General features: G+C 37.7%; 1 protein-coding gene across 1 annotated transcript; it reads right to left on the bottom strand.

The window, feature by feature from the left end:
- Positions 1-577: 577 nt before the first annotated feature.
- On the bottom strand, positions 578-17,487 carry SATL1 (spermidine/spermine N1-acetyl transferase like 1). Its single transcript, XM_032272258.1, is given in 7 exon segments — positions 578-748; positions 2,327-2,367; positions 3,229-3,330; positions 4,017-4,097; positions 12,667-12,718; positions 16,124-17,358; positions 17,361-17,487. Coding segments are annotated over 7 exon segments (1,809 nt in total).
- Between the last annotated feature and the right edge of the window lie 751 nt (positions 17,488-18,238).

Genomic DNA, 18,238 nt, shown 5'->3' with positions numbered 1-18,238 from the left:
TTCAGAATTTATTTCTAGTATTTGAAACGAATTCTTTAAGCCTCAGATCAGTATAGTCAAACACCCGTATTTTATCAAATCTTAGGCATATCCTATACCTTTAATTTTTAAAAAATGCTGAGCACCATTGCTTATGTCTGGGACGCTAAAGTGGGAGGATTGCTTGAGGCCAAAAGTTTGAGACCAGCCTGAGCAACATAGCAAGATCCTGCCTCTAAAGAAAAATGCTGCCAGGTGATAATTACATTTATCCCAACATCAGATATGTCAAATTGTGAAAAAGAAGCATCTTACATTTGATGAAATATGGTGGGTAAAAAATAGCGCAACGCTAAGTATAAGTGATATTTAAATTATCTGCTCTTTTGGATTAGCACAGCTACTAGCTATTAGAATATTGATTTAGGTAACAGAAAGTTGACTAGCTCTACAAAATCTGTTTCAAAATAAAAGATCTGCTCAAAAAAGAATGTGATGATCACTTGCTGTATTGTACAACAGAGTCAAACTGCTGTTAGACTCAGGTGACATTCACATGTTGGAGGCTATGTTGGGATGAGTCATTACAAGGCCTCTTTCATTCTTCCTCTGTGATTTTCAGGAGTTCTTCTCTGTTGAACCTGAAGAGACGCCAGCCCTCCTCAGAGGAAAGGTCTAAAGCCCCTCGACTAGTATAGTAGGCGATAGAAGACTTGTTCCAAATGACGACACGAAAGTGCATGCAGCTACACTGGGTTCGGATGGCAATCTGTTTAAAAACACACAACCGAATATTACTCTCATTTGAATGTATAGTCTTTGTCAAAAGAAACTATCATGAGAGTGAACAGGCAATCTACAGAATGGGAGAAAATTTTTGTAAGCTACCCATCTGACAAAGGGCTAATCCACAGTCTACAAAGAACTTAAAGAAATTTACAGGAAATAAAAACATCAAAAAGCGGGTGAAGGATATGAACAGACACTTCTCAAAAGGAGACATTTATGCAGCCAACAAACATATGAAAAAAAGCCCATCCTCAGTGGTCCCCAGATAAATGCAAATCAAAGCCACATTGAGATACCATCTCATGCCAGTTAGAATGGCAATCATTAAAAAGTCAGGAGACAACAGGTACTGGAAAGGATGTGGAGGAATAGGAACACTTTTACACTGTTGGTGGGAGTGTAAATTAGTTCAACCATTTTGGAAGACAGTGTGGCTATTCCTGAAGGATCTAGAACTAGAAATACCATTTGACCCAGCAATCCCATTACTGGGTATATACCCAAAGGATTAGAAATCATTTTATTATAAACATACATGCACACGTAGGTTTATGGCGGCACTGTTCACAATAGCAAAGACTTGGAACAAACCCAAATGCCCATCAATGATAGACTAGATAAAGAAAATGTGGCACATCTACACCATGGAGTACTATGCAGCCATAAAGAAGGATGAGTTCATGTCCTTTGCAGAGACATGAATGAAGCTAGAAACCATCATTCTCAGCAAACTGACACAAGAACAGAAAACCAAACACCTCATGTTCTCACTCATAAGTGGGAGTTGCGCAGAGAGAACACACAGACACAGGGAGAGAAACATCACATACTGGGGCCTTTTGTGGGGGTGTGGGGTTGGGGAGGGATAGCATTAGGAGAAATACCTAATGTAGATTATGGGGTGAAGGATGCAGCCAACCCCCATGGCAGGTGTATACCTATGTAAACTGCATGCTCTGCACATGTACCCCAGAACTTACTATTTAAAAAAGTATAATCTTTGTTAACACATATGTTTTATTGAGGGTCTACTCTGTACAAGACCCTATGTGAATAATACTTTCAAATATAGCAGTTAACTGAAATTTTCTGTAGCTATAAAAAAAGTCTCACTGTTATGAGCTTTAAAACCCCTCTTATTAAAAGCTCAAAACTGATTTGCTACCCTTTATTGTATATAAAAGGTTTACCTACCCAAAGAACACATGTTCTCATATGTTCCAAAATACAAGAAGATGTTGCTTTTATAGTCTTGTAATATGCATACTGTCGGCCTGTTTTATGAATAAAAATGCCTTCTGATAACCCTCCTGCTTACTTTCACTTGATAGCAAAAAGCGTGTATAGTGTGGTTGTGGATTATATGTAAATCCATTTTAATTGAATATAGCTCATATTCTCTATATGAGTCATCTGATTTGAAAATTCAGTTTAATTTGGGTGGAAATTTGAAGTATAGGGATTATGTTCAAATGGTGTTATTAATGATTTATGGCCTGTGAATATTTATTGAAGAAAAGGTTAATAGATAGAATATCAATATTAATTTAATACATACCTGACTCAGAATCTTCAGCATTTCAGCTCCAATACCTAGACCTTTTAAATAGACAATGCAAAATGAAAACTGAAAATTTCACTTAACCAGTTATTTGCTTTAGTTAAAAAAAATAATATCTAAAACTCTGAATCTGGTTTTTGTATATTATTAATAGCTTGTGGAAACACAACTCATGAATGCTTTCATATCTCTTTTTCCTAATTGGAATGAGGTACTAAAGGTCATGGAAGAATTTGGGTTTATCTTAAAGATCAGTGAAGAAGTGAGTCTCTGCCACTATTGTCTTATAACAGTATATTTCTTATCTATTTTTACTGAAAAGCACCTAAAATTTAAAAGCATTTTTTAAAGATAAAAGTATACCTCTGTGGCCAGGCACAATGGCTAATACCTGTAATCCCAGCACTTTCGGAGGCCAAGCAGGAGGATCACTTGAGCCCAGGAGTTTGAGACCAGCCTGGGCAAAACAGACCCTGTTTCTACAAAAAAACGAATTAGCTGGGTGCTGTGGCACATGCCTGTAGCCCCAACTACTTGGGTGGCTGAGGTGAGAGGATTGCTTGAGTCCAGGAGGTTGAGGTTGCAATGAGACGTGATCACACCACTGCACTCTAGCCTGGGTGACAGCAAAACCTTGTCTCAAAAACAAAATAAAAAATATATATATATATAGCCATGTGACAGCTTGGCTTATTCAGACCTTAAGAGGAGCTAATAAAATGTTTTTCTAATCTGTGACTGAGTCTTCACTCCATGAAAGAATAACTAGAATAGTGATCAAACTCATTAATTATAGCAATAAGTTACATTACCTAAACCACCATATGTAAAGCCCTATCTCATTAAAATATGTCATTTTAATTTGTAAAGTATAAGTAATATCATAAATGTAGTTTTACCTTGGTAAGCTTTTGTGACATAAAAGTCCTCTAGGTAAAGAACCTTACCAATCCGTGAGTCATATGTAAAGTAGTACATGGCAAATCCAACAGTCAATTTGTCTAGGAAGATACAAGAAAGGGTATAGAAAGATTGTGTTGAATGTTCGCCAGTTCTTTACCCCCAAATTGCATGTCTTTTATTGTTTTTTTTAACCATCAATAAATGCTCACTGGAAAAAAATTACAGAAACGTATAACGTAGAGGGCATAAGTCCCTTAAAATACAACCTTTAGATTATAAGCCTTCTTTTTACAGTGTGGCATACGATCTTTCAAAGAATTTTAGCTGGGTGCAGTGGTTGATGGCGGTAATCCCTGTGTTTTGGGAGGCCAAGGCAGGAGGGTCGCCTGAGCTCAGGAGTTTGAGATCAGCCTGAGCAATGTAGTGACACCCTGTCTCTACAAAAAAGAATTTTAAATTAGTTGGACATAGTGGCACATGTCTGTAGTCCCAGCTATTTGGGAGGCTAAGACACTTGTGCAAAGAAGTTGAAGCTGGAGGCTACAGTGAGCCATGACCATGCCACTGCACTCCAGCCTGGGTGACAGAGCGAGACTGTCTCTTAAAACAATAATAATGCTTATACAAACATAAGTACATACCATGCATTTTCTTTAAAAAACTGGATTTATATACATATTCTTCTCTTCTGCTTAATAGTAATTATGTGCTACATAACAGTACTATGTTTTTAGCATGGAAAAAATATACTCCAGATTAAACTGAGAAGAAAGATTTACTCTACCTGATGGATTTTGTTGACTGTTTGCTTCTGCAATCAGGCAGTAGAAAAGGGGAGTGTCCCCAAAGCCATCTCTGAGTAAATCTGAAATAACAATTCATATATAGTATGTCAGAAAGTTTATAGCAGAGAGAGGGAGATGGTAGATAGGAAGCAATAGGAATTTCTCTCTCTACCTGGATAGCACTCGTATTGGTGGAAACTGAAGTGAATATTTGGGAACTCTGGAGTTTATCTGAATGTTTGCAACTTGCAGGAGGTAGCCTGGCTGGTCAACTGCAGTTAATTTGGGTCAAATTCAGCCATCAATGAGGTGGCAGCTACCCAGCACTCAGCACCCTCTGCTCCAGTCCCACGACAGGCAGCCATGGGAACAGCAACCTCTATTTCTGTAGCAGTTTGCTGGAGCAAGGGTGACCAATAAACATCTTGTCCTCAAAATACTGACGTTCTGTTTTTTGGCTGTGGATTGTTACTCTTATCACTGAGGTGAGGACTTGTAGGTTAATCGCCATTGTTTCAACTCCCAGGAGCTGAAGTAGCTTCCAGGAGATTTACTGGAGCTGCCCCGTTTTGTAAGACATTTGGGAATTGAAAATGCATATACAAGGGAATTTAGAAAGTCACTATGTGTGACTAGAGAAAAACTCAGATAGGACCTGAGAACACATTAAGCTTTCAACTCAGGCTGCTCCCTAACACAGAGACACCCTATAATGCTTTAAAAGAAACTCCATCAAATCTTTGGGGACAAAGAGAGTCTGATTTCCAAAGTCACCATAGTATAAGTTTCAAATGTCTCGCTTTTAACAAAAATCACAAGAAATAATGGTCATTCAAAGGAATAAAATACATTAACAAAAAACATACCGGAAGAAAGCCAGATGTTTGACTTAACAAACAGCTTAAAACATCTGTCTTAAAGATGCCCAAAGAGATAAGACATGCCCAAATACAGAAAAATATATAAACAAAATGATAACATAAATTATTAAAAATTCCCTCCCCCTAACATTCTGAAGCTTAAAAGTAGAATAACTGAAATGAAAAAAAAAATGCACTGTACTGGAGGGATTCAAAGGCATATTTGTATAAGTCAAAGAAAGAATCCATCAACTTGAAACTAGGCCAGGTGAAATTATTGAGTCTGAAAAACAAAGGGATGAGGAAAAGTGAACAAAACCAAAAGTGTTTGTGGAACATTATCACCATAAACTGGAGCAGGATATATCTTGTGGGACCTAACAGGAGGTGAAAGACCGACAGAAAGAAAAGGAAGAAAAAAAAGAAAAAGGGAGGGAGGGAAGAAAGGAGGAAGGAAGGAAAGAAAAAAGGAGGGAGTGAAAGAAAAAAATTAGAAAAAATAACAGCTGAAAACTTGTGGGACTTACAGGAAGGGAAAACAGAAAGAGAAAAGAGGAAAGGAGGGAGGGAAAGAATATTTGAAAAAATAACAGCTGAAAACTCTTGTACTTACAGGAAGGGGAAGACAGAAAAAAGAAAAAGCAAGAAAGGAAGGAAGGAAAGGAGGGAAGAAGATTTGAAAAAATAGCTGGAAACTTTCCAACTCTAAGTAGGATACACCCAAAGGAATCCATACCTAGGCACATTATAATCAAAGTCTCAAAAGCTAAAGAGAGAATCTTACACAGTAATAGGCAATTTGTCATATACGAGGGATAGTCAGTTAGATTACCATCTGATTACCCGTCAGAAACCTTGGAAGCCAAAAAACAGTGGACTGGCATTTCAAGTCCAGGGGCCTGGGAGAGTGGGGACTATTAACTAAGAATTTTGTATCCACCAAAACTGTCCTTCAAAATGAGGGAAAAATTAAGACATTCCCAGACCGCTCCCCCACCCCCACCTCCCTAAAAAAAACTGAAGAAGTTTATTACCATTAAGCCTACACAGCAAGAAATGCCAAAAGGGGTGTTTCAGGCTGAAATGAAAGTAAGGTAGACGGTAACTCAAAGTTGTATGAATAAAAATGTCTGGTAAGGAGATACATGAGCATAATAAGAAGTAGTACTGTAATTGTGTTTATACAGTTGACCCTTCAACAATATAGGTTGGAACTGTGCAAGTACACTTATACATGGATTTTTTCAAACACAGATCAAAAACAGAATATTCATTGGAGGAGAAACCCAAATATACAGAGAACTGACTTTTCATATATGTGAGTTCAGTAGGGCTCACTGCAGGACTTGACTATGCATGGATTTGGGTATATGCAGTGGGTCCTGGAACCAATCCCCTGCATATACTGAGAGATGACCCTAACTCCACATTTTGTTTTCTACATTGTTTAAAAGACGAATGCATAAGAATAATTATGAACTTTTATTTTTTTGAGACAGAGTCTTGCTTACCCAGGCTGGAGTGCAGTGGAATGATCTCAGCTCACCACAACCTCTGCCACCTGGGTTCAAGCAGTTCTCATGCCTCAGCCTCCCATGTAGCTGGGACTACAGGCATCTGCCACCATGCCCAGCTATTTTTTTACAAAGTATTTTTAGTAGAGATGGAGTTTTGCCATGTTGGCCAGGCTAGTCTCGAACTCCTGCCACAAGTGATCCACCCACCTCTGCCTCCCAAAGTGCTGGGATTACAGGTGTGAGTCACCATGCCCAGCCTAATGTATGCTATTTGGCACCCAATGTTTAAAGATGAAATCTCTGACATCAATAACAGAAGAGGGGAACAGACTCACTGCAGGACTTCAGTTTGCATGGATTTGGGCCTTTCATATATATATTTGCATATATATGAAGAATTTTTGTATGATATTGAAGTTAAGTTGATTTAAATTCAAATTAGATTGTTATAACCATCAAATGTAATCCCCATGGTAAACAAAAAGAAAATGTCTATAAAATATACATATAAGGAAATGAGAAGGAATGAAAATGTTTCACTACAAAAATAAAACCCAAGTAAAGGATTAATGGAGGAAAGTAGGGACAACCAAAAACTTTAAGGCATATGGAAAACAAACAGTTAAACAATACAGGTGAGTCCTTCCTTATGAGTAATTACTTTAAATGTAAACAGATTAAACACTCCTGCTAAAACACAGAGATAGGCAGAATGGATTAAGGGGGAAAAAAACAAATAAACATGATCCAAATATATACTGTCTATAGGAGACACACTGTAGATCCACAGTCACAAATATGTTGAAAATGAAATGATGGGAAAATATGTTTCACGCAAATAGTAAACAAAAGAGAGCTAGGGTGGCTATACTAGTATCAAACAAAATAGACTTTAAGTCAAAATCAAAGGACATTACGAAATGATAAAGGGGTTAATTCACCAAGAACATATAGCATTTATAAATACACATGCATTGAACATCACAGCTCCAAAATATATGAAGCAAACACCGACGGAACTGGAGAAGAATTACACAGCAAGATAATAATAGGAGATTCACTACCCCACTTTCAGTAGTACTTAGGACAATCAGGCGGAAAAGTAGATGACTTGAACACTATAGACCAATTGCACCTAACAGATATATACAGAAAACTCTATCCAACTACAACAGAATACACATTTTTTTGTCAAGTCCACATGGAACTTTCTTTAGGATAGATACATTAGGCTACATACCAAGTCTTAATAAATTTTAAAATGTCAAAATCACACAAAGTTTTTTTTTTTCTAACCACAGTACAATGATACTAGAAATCAAGAGCAGGAAAAAAACTTGAGAAATTTACAAATATGTGAAAAGTAAACAACACACTGTAAACAACCACTGGGTCAAAGAGGAAAGTATAAGGGAAATAGGAAAACACTTAAATGAATGAAAATGAAAACACAAGAAACAAAAGCTTATGAGATGCAGTGAAAGCAGTGCTCAGAGAGAAAAGTATAGCTGTAAATGCCATGTTTTTAAAAAAAGAAAAATGATCTAAAACAATAATCTAACTTTATGCCTTAAGGAAGTAGAAAAAGAAGAGCAAACTAAGCCCAAAGCTTGCAGAAGGAAGGTAATAATAAAAATTGGGTAAAGATGAATTAGAAGATAGAAAAAATATGGAGAAAATCAGTGAAGGTTGATTATTTGAAAAGATCAAAATTGACAGCTAGACTGACAAAGAGGATGCAAATAATTAAAATCGGAAATGAAAAGAAGGACATTGCTGCCAACATTACAACATTGAAAGGGAATATAAGAAAATATTATGATTTATATAACAAGAAATTGGATAACATAGAAGAAATGGACACATTCCTTCAAACATACCAATTACCTAAACCTCCTTAAGAAGAAACAGAAAATCTCAACAGCGCTGCAAGAGTTTGAGTCAGTAATCAGAGATCTCCCAACAAGAAAAGTAAGGAACTGAATGGCCTCATCCGTATTGAATTCTACCAAGCATTTACAGAAGAATTAATATTAGTCTTTCCCAAACTCTTCCCCAAAAAATGGAGAGACAGGAACACTTTGTGATTAATTCTGTGAGGCCAGCATTACTCTGATTCCAAAGGCAGTCAAAGACATCAGAACAAAGTTACAGGCCAATATTCCTTAATAATGTAGGTTAAAAAATTCTCCACCAAAGAGCAAATTGACCCAACAACATATATAGGGATTATTCACCATAATAATGTGTGATTTATCCTAGGAATGTAAGGGTGCAACGACATAAGAATATCAATGTAATATATTAATGAAACAAAGGGGGAAAACCCCACATAATCATTTCAATGATTGCCAGAAAGGCATTTGACTAAAGCACGGCACTTTCATAATAAAAGATTTCATAAAAGTAGGAATAGAACGACATTCCTCAACATGATACAGTGTGCTTATGAAACCACGTTATACCAATGGTGAATGCCTGAAACCATACCCCCTAAGATTAGGAACAAGACAAAGATTCGCATTGTATTCAACGTTGTACTGGAAGTTATGGCCAGAGCTATTAGACAAGAAAAAGTAAATAAAAACCATCCATAGACCAAGTGCAGTGGCTCACACCTGTAATTCCAACACTTTGGGAGGCCAAGGTGGGTGGATCACCTGAGGTCAGGAGTTCATGACCAGCCTGGCCAATCTGGCGAAACCCCATCTCTACTAAAAATGCAAAAATTAGTTAAGTGTGGTGGTGTGCACCTGTAATCCCAGCCACTTGGGAGGCTGAGGCAGGAGAATCGCTTGGACCTGGGAAGTGGAGTTTGCAGTGAGCCAACATTGCACCACAGCACTCCAGCCTGGTCGACAGAGTGAGACTCCGTCACAAGAAAAAAAAAAATATTAGTAGAAAGGTAAAGGTAAAACTATCTTTATTTGCAGATCACATGATTCTATATAGAGAAAATTCCAAATAATCCAAGAGAAAGCTGCTAGAGCTGATAAACAAATTCAGCAAAGTTGCAGGGTACAAGATCAACAAATAAAAGTAAGTTGTGTTTCTATATACAGGCAAAACCAAAACAAACAAACAAAAACAAAAAATAAATTAGGAGAGCAGTACCATTTACAATAACCCCTAAAAAAATTGAATACCTAGGAATAAATTTAATTAAGGAGGTTAAAAACTTGTATTCTGAAAACTATAAAACATTGCTGAAAGAAACTGGAAAAGATCCAAAGAATTTTTTTTAAATCCCCTGTATATGCATAGGAAGACAACATTGCCAGGATGCCAATACTAAGAAAAATGATCTACATATTTAATGCAGTCCCTATTAAAATTCCAACAGCCTTTTTCGCAGAAATAGAAAAGCTGATTCTCAAATTTATATGGAATTCCAAGGGGACCCAAATAGCCAAAGCAATCTCGAAAGCAAAGAATAATATTGGAGGACTCACACTTCCTGACTTTGAAACTTATTACAAAGCTGCAGCAATTAATACTGTATGGTGGTGACAAAAGGACAGACATGTAGACCAACGGAATGGAGACCTCAGAAACAAACCCTCACATATCTGATCCATTGATTTTTGACAAGGGTGCTGTGACCATCCATGTGGAAAAGGACTGTCTTTCAACAAACGGTGCTAGAGAAATGGAATATCCACATGCAAAATAATGAAGTTAGACCCTTTACTTCACATCATGTACAAAATTTAACTCAAAATAGATCAAATACCTCAATGTAAGTGCTAAATCTATAAAACTCTTAGAAGAAACATGGGAAATCTTCAAGACATTGGATTTAGCAATGATTTCTTGGATATAACACCAAAAGCACAAGTGATAAAATAATAAGCAATTTGGACTTTATCAAAATTAAAATATTTCGTATGTGTCAGGATAATATCAAGAGAGTAAAAAGGCAACCCATGGAATGGGGGAAAGTATTGGAAATAATATCTGATAAAGGATTCATATCCAGAATACATAAAGGACTCCTACAACTCAACAACAACAAAATGAATCAAGTGAATTAAAAAATGAGCAATTATCATAGACACTTCACAAGGAAGATATACAAAGGGTCAATAAGCACATGAAAAGGTGTTCAACATCACTAATCATTAGTGAAATGCACATCAAAACACAATGCGATACCACTTCTCACCCAGTAGTTTGGGTATTAAAAAAAAACAGAAATAAGTGTTGGTGAGGATATGGAGAAATTAGAACCCTTGTGCATTGCTAATGAGAATGTAAAATGATGCAGCTGTTGTGGAAAACAGTAGTGAGGCCCCTCAAAGAAACCCAAAATTATTATATGATCCAGCAATTCCACTTCTAGGTATGTGCGTAAAAGAATGAAAGCAGCAACTCAGACAGACACTTGTACACCAGTATTTCACAGCAGCATTATTCACAATAGCCAAAATTTGGAAACAGCCCAAATGTATATTGATGGATGAATGGATAAACAAAATGTCATATATATACATATATATCTATATCACATTGTATATACACGTACAATGGAATGTTATTCAGTTTTGAAAAGGAAAGAAATTCAGATACAGGCTTCAACTTGGATAAACCTTGAAATATTATGCTAAGTGAAATAAGGCAGACACACAAAGACAAATATGGTATGTTTCCAGTCATATGAGGTACCTAGAATAGGCGAATTTATAGAGATAGAAAGTAGAATGGTAGTTATGAGAACCAGGGGGGAGGGAGGTCGGCAATGAGGAATTATTGTTGAATGGTTACAGAGCTTCAGTTGAGGTGATGTAAAGATCTGGAGATAGATACCGATGCTGGATGTATTGAATGTCACTGAATTCTACAGTTACAAATGGTTAAAATGATGCGTGTATTTAATCACATTTTTAGAAAGTTTACAACAATAGGTAAGAGTAAACAAAAATCATATATCTCACCTGCCTCTATACAAGTACACATGGACATTTGAAGATAAAAACAGGACTGAGGATATTATGAAATTACTGCAATTTAAATATATACTGAAATTCTAAGGCAGAATGCTGGAGTATAGAAAGCATTTTGTTGTTTGTTATGATTGTACATATTACCCTGAGCAGCATTTTTCTAACTACAATGAAATAGTGTAGGTGCATTATCTCAACACAGTACAGATTGAGTATTCCTTATCCAAAATTCTTGGGACCAGAAGTGTTTTGAATGTCTGATTTTTTTTTTTAAATATATGGCATCATATACTTACCAGTTGAGCATCCCTAATCTGAAATCTGAAATGCTCCAATGAACATTTCGAGTGTCACTCCAGTGCTCAAAACTTTTCTGACTTTGGAGCACTTCAGATTTCAGATTCTCAGATTAGAGATGCTCAAATTTTTATGCTGTTTCAGTTAAAGTACTGCTTTCATAGAGTGTACACTACTTTCAGCTTTGTATTTCTTACTATTTATTTTAAGCCAACAAAATTACTATTTAGTTAACATTCTGGTCATGTTAATGATCAAGAATAAGGACATAAGTATCATCACATAAGATAACTGATCTATGACCTATGCAGCTCAGAGTTCTATTTCTGACCAAGGCACTAAGACTGGTTTGTTAAGGAATGGTGCAAAAGACTCCACAAAGCATCCCATAACTTCTTTCTGAATCTGTCTCCCACTATTACAGTGAAAGCATTTATATCCTTGGTAGAATGTTCTCAGTTTATTACATGCATTCTGAAGTATTCAGCTTCAAGGAGTTAACCTTTGTCAATTCATCTAGATTTTGATAACTGTCTTCGCCTAGTCTTTGCCATTTGTAATTTTATATATGTTAATAATCTTTTCTCTTCGTCTTCATATTACTGCCTAAAATGTTCTAATTCATCACAAATCACTAGCCTATCCCATTAATCTTGTTGACTATCAAAATGTAGTAAATACTTTGAAAATATTTTAAATCATTTTGCTTTTGTCAATTTCATTGTATCAAGCCACTACCCACATACTGGGTGTTAAATTATCCTTTTTTGACCAATAACACTCCTCGTTTTACATTCTGAAACAGCTGAACTCTATTGCAGCTGTAAAGGTAGAAGATCTGTTAAATATCAATTTCGTACTATAAATGGGGAAAATAGAAAATAGTGGAGCACTGACACAGCTATCAAATTTATGTCCTGTACATGTTAGTAATGGTGTCATCTTTATGTACCAGGAACAATTGCTTTTACGTATCTAGGTAGTACTGTGTGTTTCTTTTTCTTGCTCTGAAAACACAACAAAACATCTTACCAGCTGCTGTTAACTTCATCGTACCTAGCATGTTTTCACAGGCAGCCAGTTCCTGTTAAAGTAGATAAAACCTTCAGTTTATGATTTAGCAATAAATTATTAAAACTATAATCATCATAATTGTATTAAACATTTATTGACATGTGATGTCCTGGGCAGTGTTAAAAGTTAGTCAGACTTAATCCCAGACATCTAGAAACAAAATCTAACACAGTAATGCAACAAAAGGATGTATATATATTACTAGAGAGAGAGAGATTAACTATGTTGATACCTCACACATATGAATGCCAATTATCAACGTTAGTAGCGTTGAATGCAGCCAGAAACTGGGAAGTAAAGCAGAAAATGTTACTGAGCATTTAAGGCAGATGTCATAAAGTTAATGTATTATGAAGCTCATAGACTTTTCAGAAAAGTCTCTCAGATGTTGGTCTGTGAGATGTTTTTGCCAGTTTAAGTTTAGGCTTTTTTATCGTGGCTTTTTACTACATCATTTTTTTGTTTTACATATTCAGATTATTTTCTTCATGGTTTATATCTCATGCTTGGAAAGGTTACAAAATTCACTCTTGTTTTCTTTTCAAGTTTGTAATATTAATAATTGATTTGTTCAAATTTTTTGGTGTAAGAAGTTAGGTAGAATTTCACCTTTATCTTTTCCTCCCAATTGCCCAACAGCACCTACTCAATAACCCATCTTGGCGGACTTGAAATGTCCTTTTTATCATGCTACATCCATATATACAGTCATCCCTTGGTATCTAAAGGAGATTAGTTTCAGGACCTGCTTCCTCAACACCAGGATACCAAAATCTGAGGGTGTTTAAGTCCCTGATATAGCATACTCTTTGCATATACCCCATGTACATTCTCTCATATACTTTAATTCATCTCTGTATTACTTATAATATCTAATACAATGTAAATATTATGTAAATAGTTATACTGTATTGTGTAGGAAATAATGACAAGAAAAAGTCTGTCCATGTTCAGTACAGTTGCAATTTTCAATCCATGGCTGTTTGAATCTACAGATGCACAAACCATGGATGCAGAAGGCTGACTATGTACTTAAGAGTCTGAACTCTCCATTCTGTCCCATTGATCTATCTTTGCACCAGTTACCACAGTGTTTTAATTACTTACAGTTTTATAATATCTGATATAGATTATCTCCTCTTATTACTCTTCTTTTTTGAATTTCTAAAAATTTTTCTATGTGAAAATTTGGAGATTTTGACTGGAATTGCATTAAACTTTTAAGGGAAATAAGCTTTTAAAATATAGGAGGACAGCAAGGGCCAGATTACATAGAGCATTAGTAAGAAGATTCAATTTTATCCTCAAGACAAGCAGAAGCTCAATGTAGTTTTAGGCATTTCGGCTGCTGTGCAGAGACTGGATTGGGCAGGGAGGACAATATTTATGTCAATACCTCCCCTAAGATGCTGTAAGCAACCTGAGGGCAGAGACTGTAATCCAAGAATCCTTATATCTTTTATACTACTTGGTATATAATCTTCCTCTAATATGCATTCAATGTTTGTAGAATGAACAGAAATCAAATATTCATACTACCCAGCACCATCTGTGGATTACCATGGTCCAAAGCCACACTTTAAGGACTACCACAATAAAAAGCTTCAGAAATTCTCGTAAACAAGAAGTTATGGCTGCCTGGCAATGAAATGACTAGGTTCCCAAATAATGCTGTGATGCGGTGATTAAGAATAGTATAAGAGGAGTGCATACAGAGAATACTTTGAACCGGACAGTCAATAAAACCTGCAACACATTCAGCTAAGCAATTACTGTGATTGCTAACTCTAATAAATTCCTGTGCAAAGAGAGACTGTTTTGCAAACTTAGCAATGAACAGGAGTTAGAATGAATGGACATAAATTATTAAGAAGAATGTAAAAGTCAAAGCCAATTAATCATTTCATACATGTATGTGAGACAGAGTAAGTAATTTAGCTTTTCTATTATTTTGGCACAATGAATCCTTATTAAAATTACTCCCAATAAACTTCTGATGTATTCTCAGATACATGTGACAAATTAAAAGGTAAATGTGGCCAGAAACCCTACAGATAGTTTCACTGAAATGGGGTAGTCTAGTGACATATTATTGCCTTGGTGACGATGATGGGCCTTGCTTGGAAAGCTAGGACAAGTACATTTGTCCAGGTAAATAGATTAATTTTTCATTCAACAATAAATTTATTAATTGCCAACCAGCTGTCAGATGCTAGAACTACAAAAATCTCTTTAAAAGATGTTTTCTACCACCTGGAAGAATGTGAATCTGTAATAATAAGTCTGGCGTAGTATTGATGGACGATCTAATAATTCAGATTAATGTCAGTTAGAGAGACGATGTGAGAATTTGTGGAAATGGAATAGAATGTAAGCTATAAAAGGATAGATAACCCAATTCTTACAGGTCTGTAACCAGGCCTAGAATCGCTTCAATAGGTAGATTTCACTAGAAAACTATGGGCATTTTATTTCGGCCATTAAAACACACTCTCCAAAGGGAACAGAAACTTGGCCCGACTTAGATAAGACTTAAATATATTAGTGAGGAGATTAAAATGTTTTCATTATAAAACTCTTATGCGATTTGGATATCTATAATCTGGGCCTTTTTCCAGCCACATATTTACTCCATAAACAGTCTGGTCTACTGCTTTACATGCTTTATATGGAATTGTGTAGGTTGTCCATCACATAGATGATTGCTTTTAGCACCACAGAACTTCAGCACGGTAACTGTGACTACTAGATAGCTTGTCCCTTTAATTAACTGGAATGGTTTCCAAGGAAGCCATTAAAATAAACATTTAAATGAGAAATATGTAACCAAATCCTTTGGCTCCTGGGGGTTTTTGGTGGATGGGCTTCAGTGATCAATGAACTATCTGAAAAAGTATACAACATTTGTTGCATGTGAATATTGTTTTTGGGGCAGTTGATCATCAGTTTCTACAGGTAGGTTTGGTCTTAGAAGCAATGAGACTCCCTACCCCGAAATCTTAGCCACTAATATCTGAAATTCTACCATTGGAGGTTCATTTGTTTAAGGTGAGCATTTCTCTTCTTTAAGATGCTCTTTTAAAGTTAAAATGTCCCCAGGAAAGAGAACACATTCAGTCCCTAAAATTTCTAGGAATTGGCTCCCCCATAACTTTTTGAGCCCCTTACTGTATGCCAAGCAATTTATGTGCAATCATTTTATGTTATTGGTTCATAACAACGTTTTGAAATACATATTGCTATAATCTTGGTTTTAGATCCAGAAAATGAAGAGTAAAGAGGTTAGGTAACTACCAGAGGTTATGTACACAGGTCATAACTAGCAGAGGCAGAATTCGAACCCCAGCTATGCCTCCCTTACTGTTTTAGCCCTACACGAATGCCGTGAGGCTCCACGCAATAAGAACAGGCTTACTTCAATCAGACGTAAAATTTCTGAGCAGTCTTCGGCCTTTGCAGTTCTTATTTGTAAATAATCCATGCTTGTTTGCCTCATGGCCAGTTGGCTCACACTTGCCTGGCTCCTGCCTGGTTGACTCAGGCCTGGTTGGCTTACAACTAAGTGGTTCCCTTCTGGCTGGCTCAGGCCTGGGTGACTCGGGCCCGGTTCATATGTTCCTGGTTGACCTCTGCTTGGATGGCTCAAGCCCCATCGGCTCTTACTTGATTGGCTAGTGCCTGGTTGCTTCATGCCTAGTTGCCACATGCCTGGTTTACTGGTGTTTGGTAGGCTTGGGACTGGTTGGCTGGTGCCTACCTGTCTCATGCTTCGCTGGCTCCTACCTGACTGGCTCGTGTCTAGCTGCCCCATCACTGGGGGGCCTGGTGGAGATGGACCTTGTTGGCTTATACCTGCTTCACTCAGTACCAGTTGGCTCAGGTCTTGTTGCCACATGCCTGGTTGGTTCCCACCTGATTGCTGTGTGCCTGGTTGTTGCACGCCAGGTTGGTTAATGTCTTGTAGGTTTGTACTTGATTGTCTCATGCCAGCTTGGCTCGTGCTTGTTTGTTTCATGTCCACTTGTTTCGTGTCATATACGCTTGCACTCCATTGGCTTATGTCCAATTGGCTCTTACTATGTAAGCTTGAGCTTGACCGGCTTATGCCTATTTGGTTAGAATCTGATAAATTCAATTGGCTCGTGCCTGGCTCGCTCACGCCTGTTTGGTTCCTACTTGATTCGTTAGGGTCTGGTTGCCTGGGGACTTGCTCGCTCACGCCTGGTTGACTGATGTGTGGGTGGCTAGGGACTGGTTGGCTCAAGTCTGTTTGCCTTGTGTCTGGTTGGCTCTTGCCTATCTGGCTTGTGCCTGATTGGTTGGTGCCTACTTGACTCATGCTTGGTTGGCTCCCACCTGACGGGCTGTCTAGTTGCCACATCACTTTGTGGCGCACACCTGATTTGGTCTGGTTTTTTTGCTTCAAGCTTGATTTTCTGGGGCCTGATTGGCTTGGGCCTGGTTGCGATGGGCGTGGTTGGCTTAGGCCTGCTTTATTCAGGACTAGTTGCCTTAGGCCTTGTTGCAGCATGCCTGGTTGTCTCCTAGCTAATTGCCGTCTGCCCAATTGTTTCATGCCACGTTGGTTTATGTCTGGTAGGCTTGTACCTGATTGCCTCACGCCAGCTTGCCCCATGCTTGGTTGTTTACGTCCACTTGGCTTGCACTCTATTGGTTCATATCCAATTGGTTCATACCAAGTAAGCTTGTGCTTGGCTGGTTTATGTCTTTTTGGTTGGAATCTGATAAACTCGATTGGTTTGCGCCTGATTAGTTCATGCCCAGTTGATCCCTGCTTGGTGGACTAAGGATGGGTTGGCAGATGATGGGTGGGCACACAACTGATTGGCTGATGACTGTCTTGATGGAACAGGATCCCTTAACTGTAGTGCTGTGGTGGGAGGCTGTTGGTGTTCCCGATTCTTCTCAACTTGATTTTCACTTTGCGGTACCCCTCTGTCAAGGCGGGAATTGGAAAAAGAGAAGACCACCTCAGGAAGATTATTGATGCCTCCGATTTGCTGGAGTTGATTTCACCAGCGATCACAGCTGCAAGCTTGGCGGAGATTCAGGTTGTCATCTGGCCTTTCCCTGCCAAAAGGGCGGAAGTAAAGGGAAGAAGAAAATGATCCTGGAGGAGTGTAACCACCAGCCCACTCTTGCGTGGTCCTTGCGTCATAGTGCGGAAGTCACAATGCCGGTATCAACGTGCCTACGTGCTCCCCCGTGTGGTGAGGGAGGGGCGAAGCAGGGCTCGCTGGACCACTTTATTTCAGCCTCTCTTAAGAGCTTAAAATGGTGAAGTCAGAGGCTAGAAGGAGTCTCAGAGCATATGCTTGGCACTCTCGAGTGCCTGCTGTTTTACCCAATTCAAAGAAACTTGCCCTAACTCCCCTCCCTTTCCCTACGCCCCATACCTCAAATAATTCAATTCCTATTTCCGTCCTGATTTTTCACTTACCCTGGAAACTAATTGTCCTGACGAGGTACTTAAGTCTCGAATCCAGACAATACTTCTTTAAAAATAATC

This window comes from Sapajus apella, unplaced genomic scaffold (genome assembly GCF_009761245.1).
Source record: "Sapajus apella isolate SASKATOON/1434 unplaced genomic scaffold, GSC_monkey_1.0 scaffold381, whole genome shotgun sequence".
NCBI lineage: Eukaryota > Metazoa > Chordata > Mammalia > Primates > Cebidae > Sapajus > Sapajus apella.
This window is presented reverse-complemented; position numbering and strand designations above follow the sequence as displayed.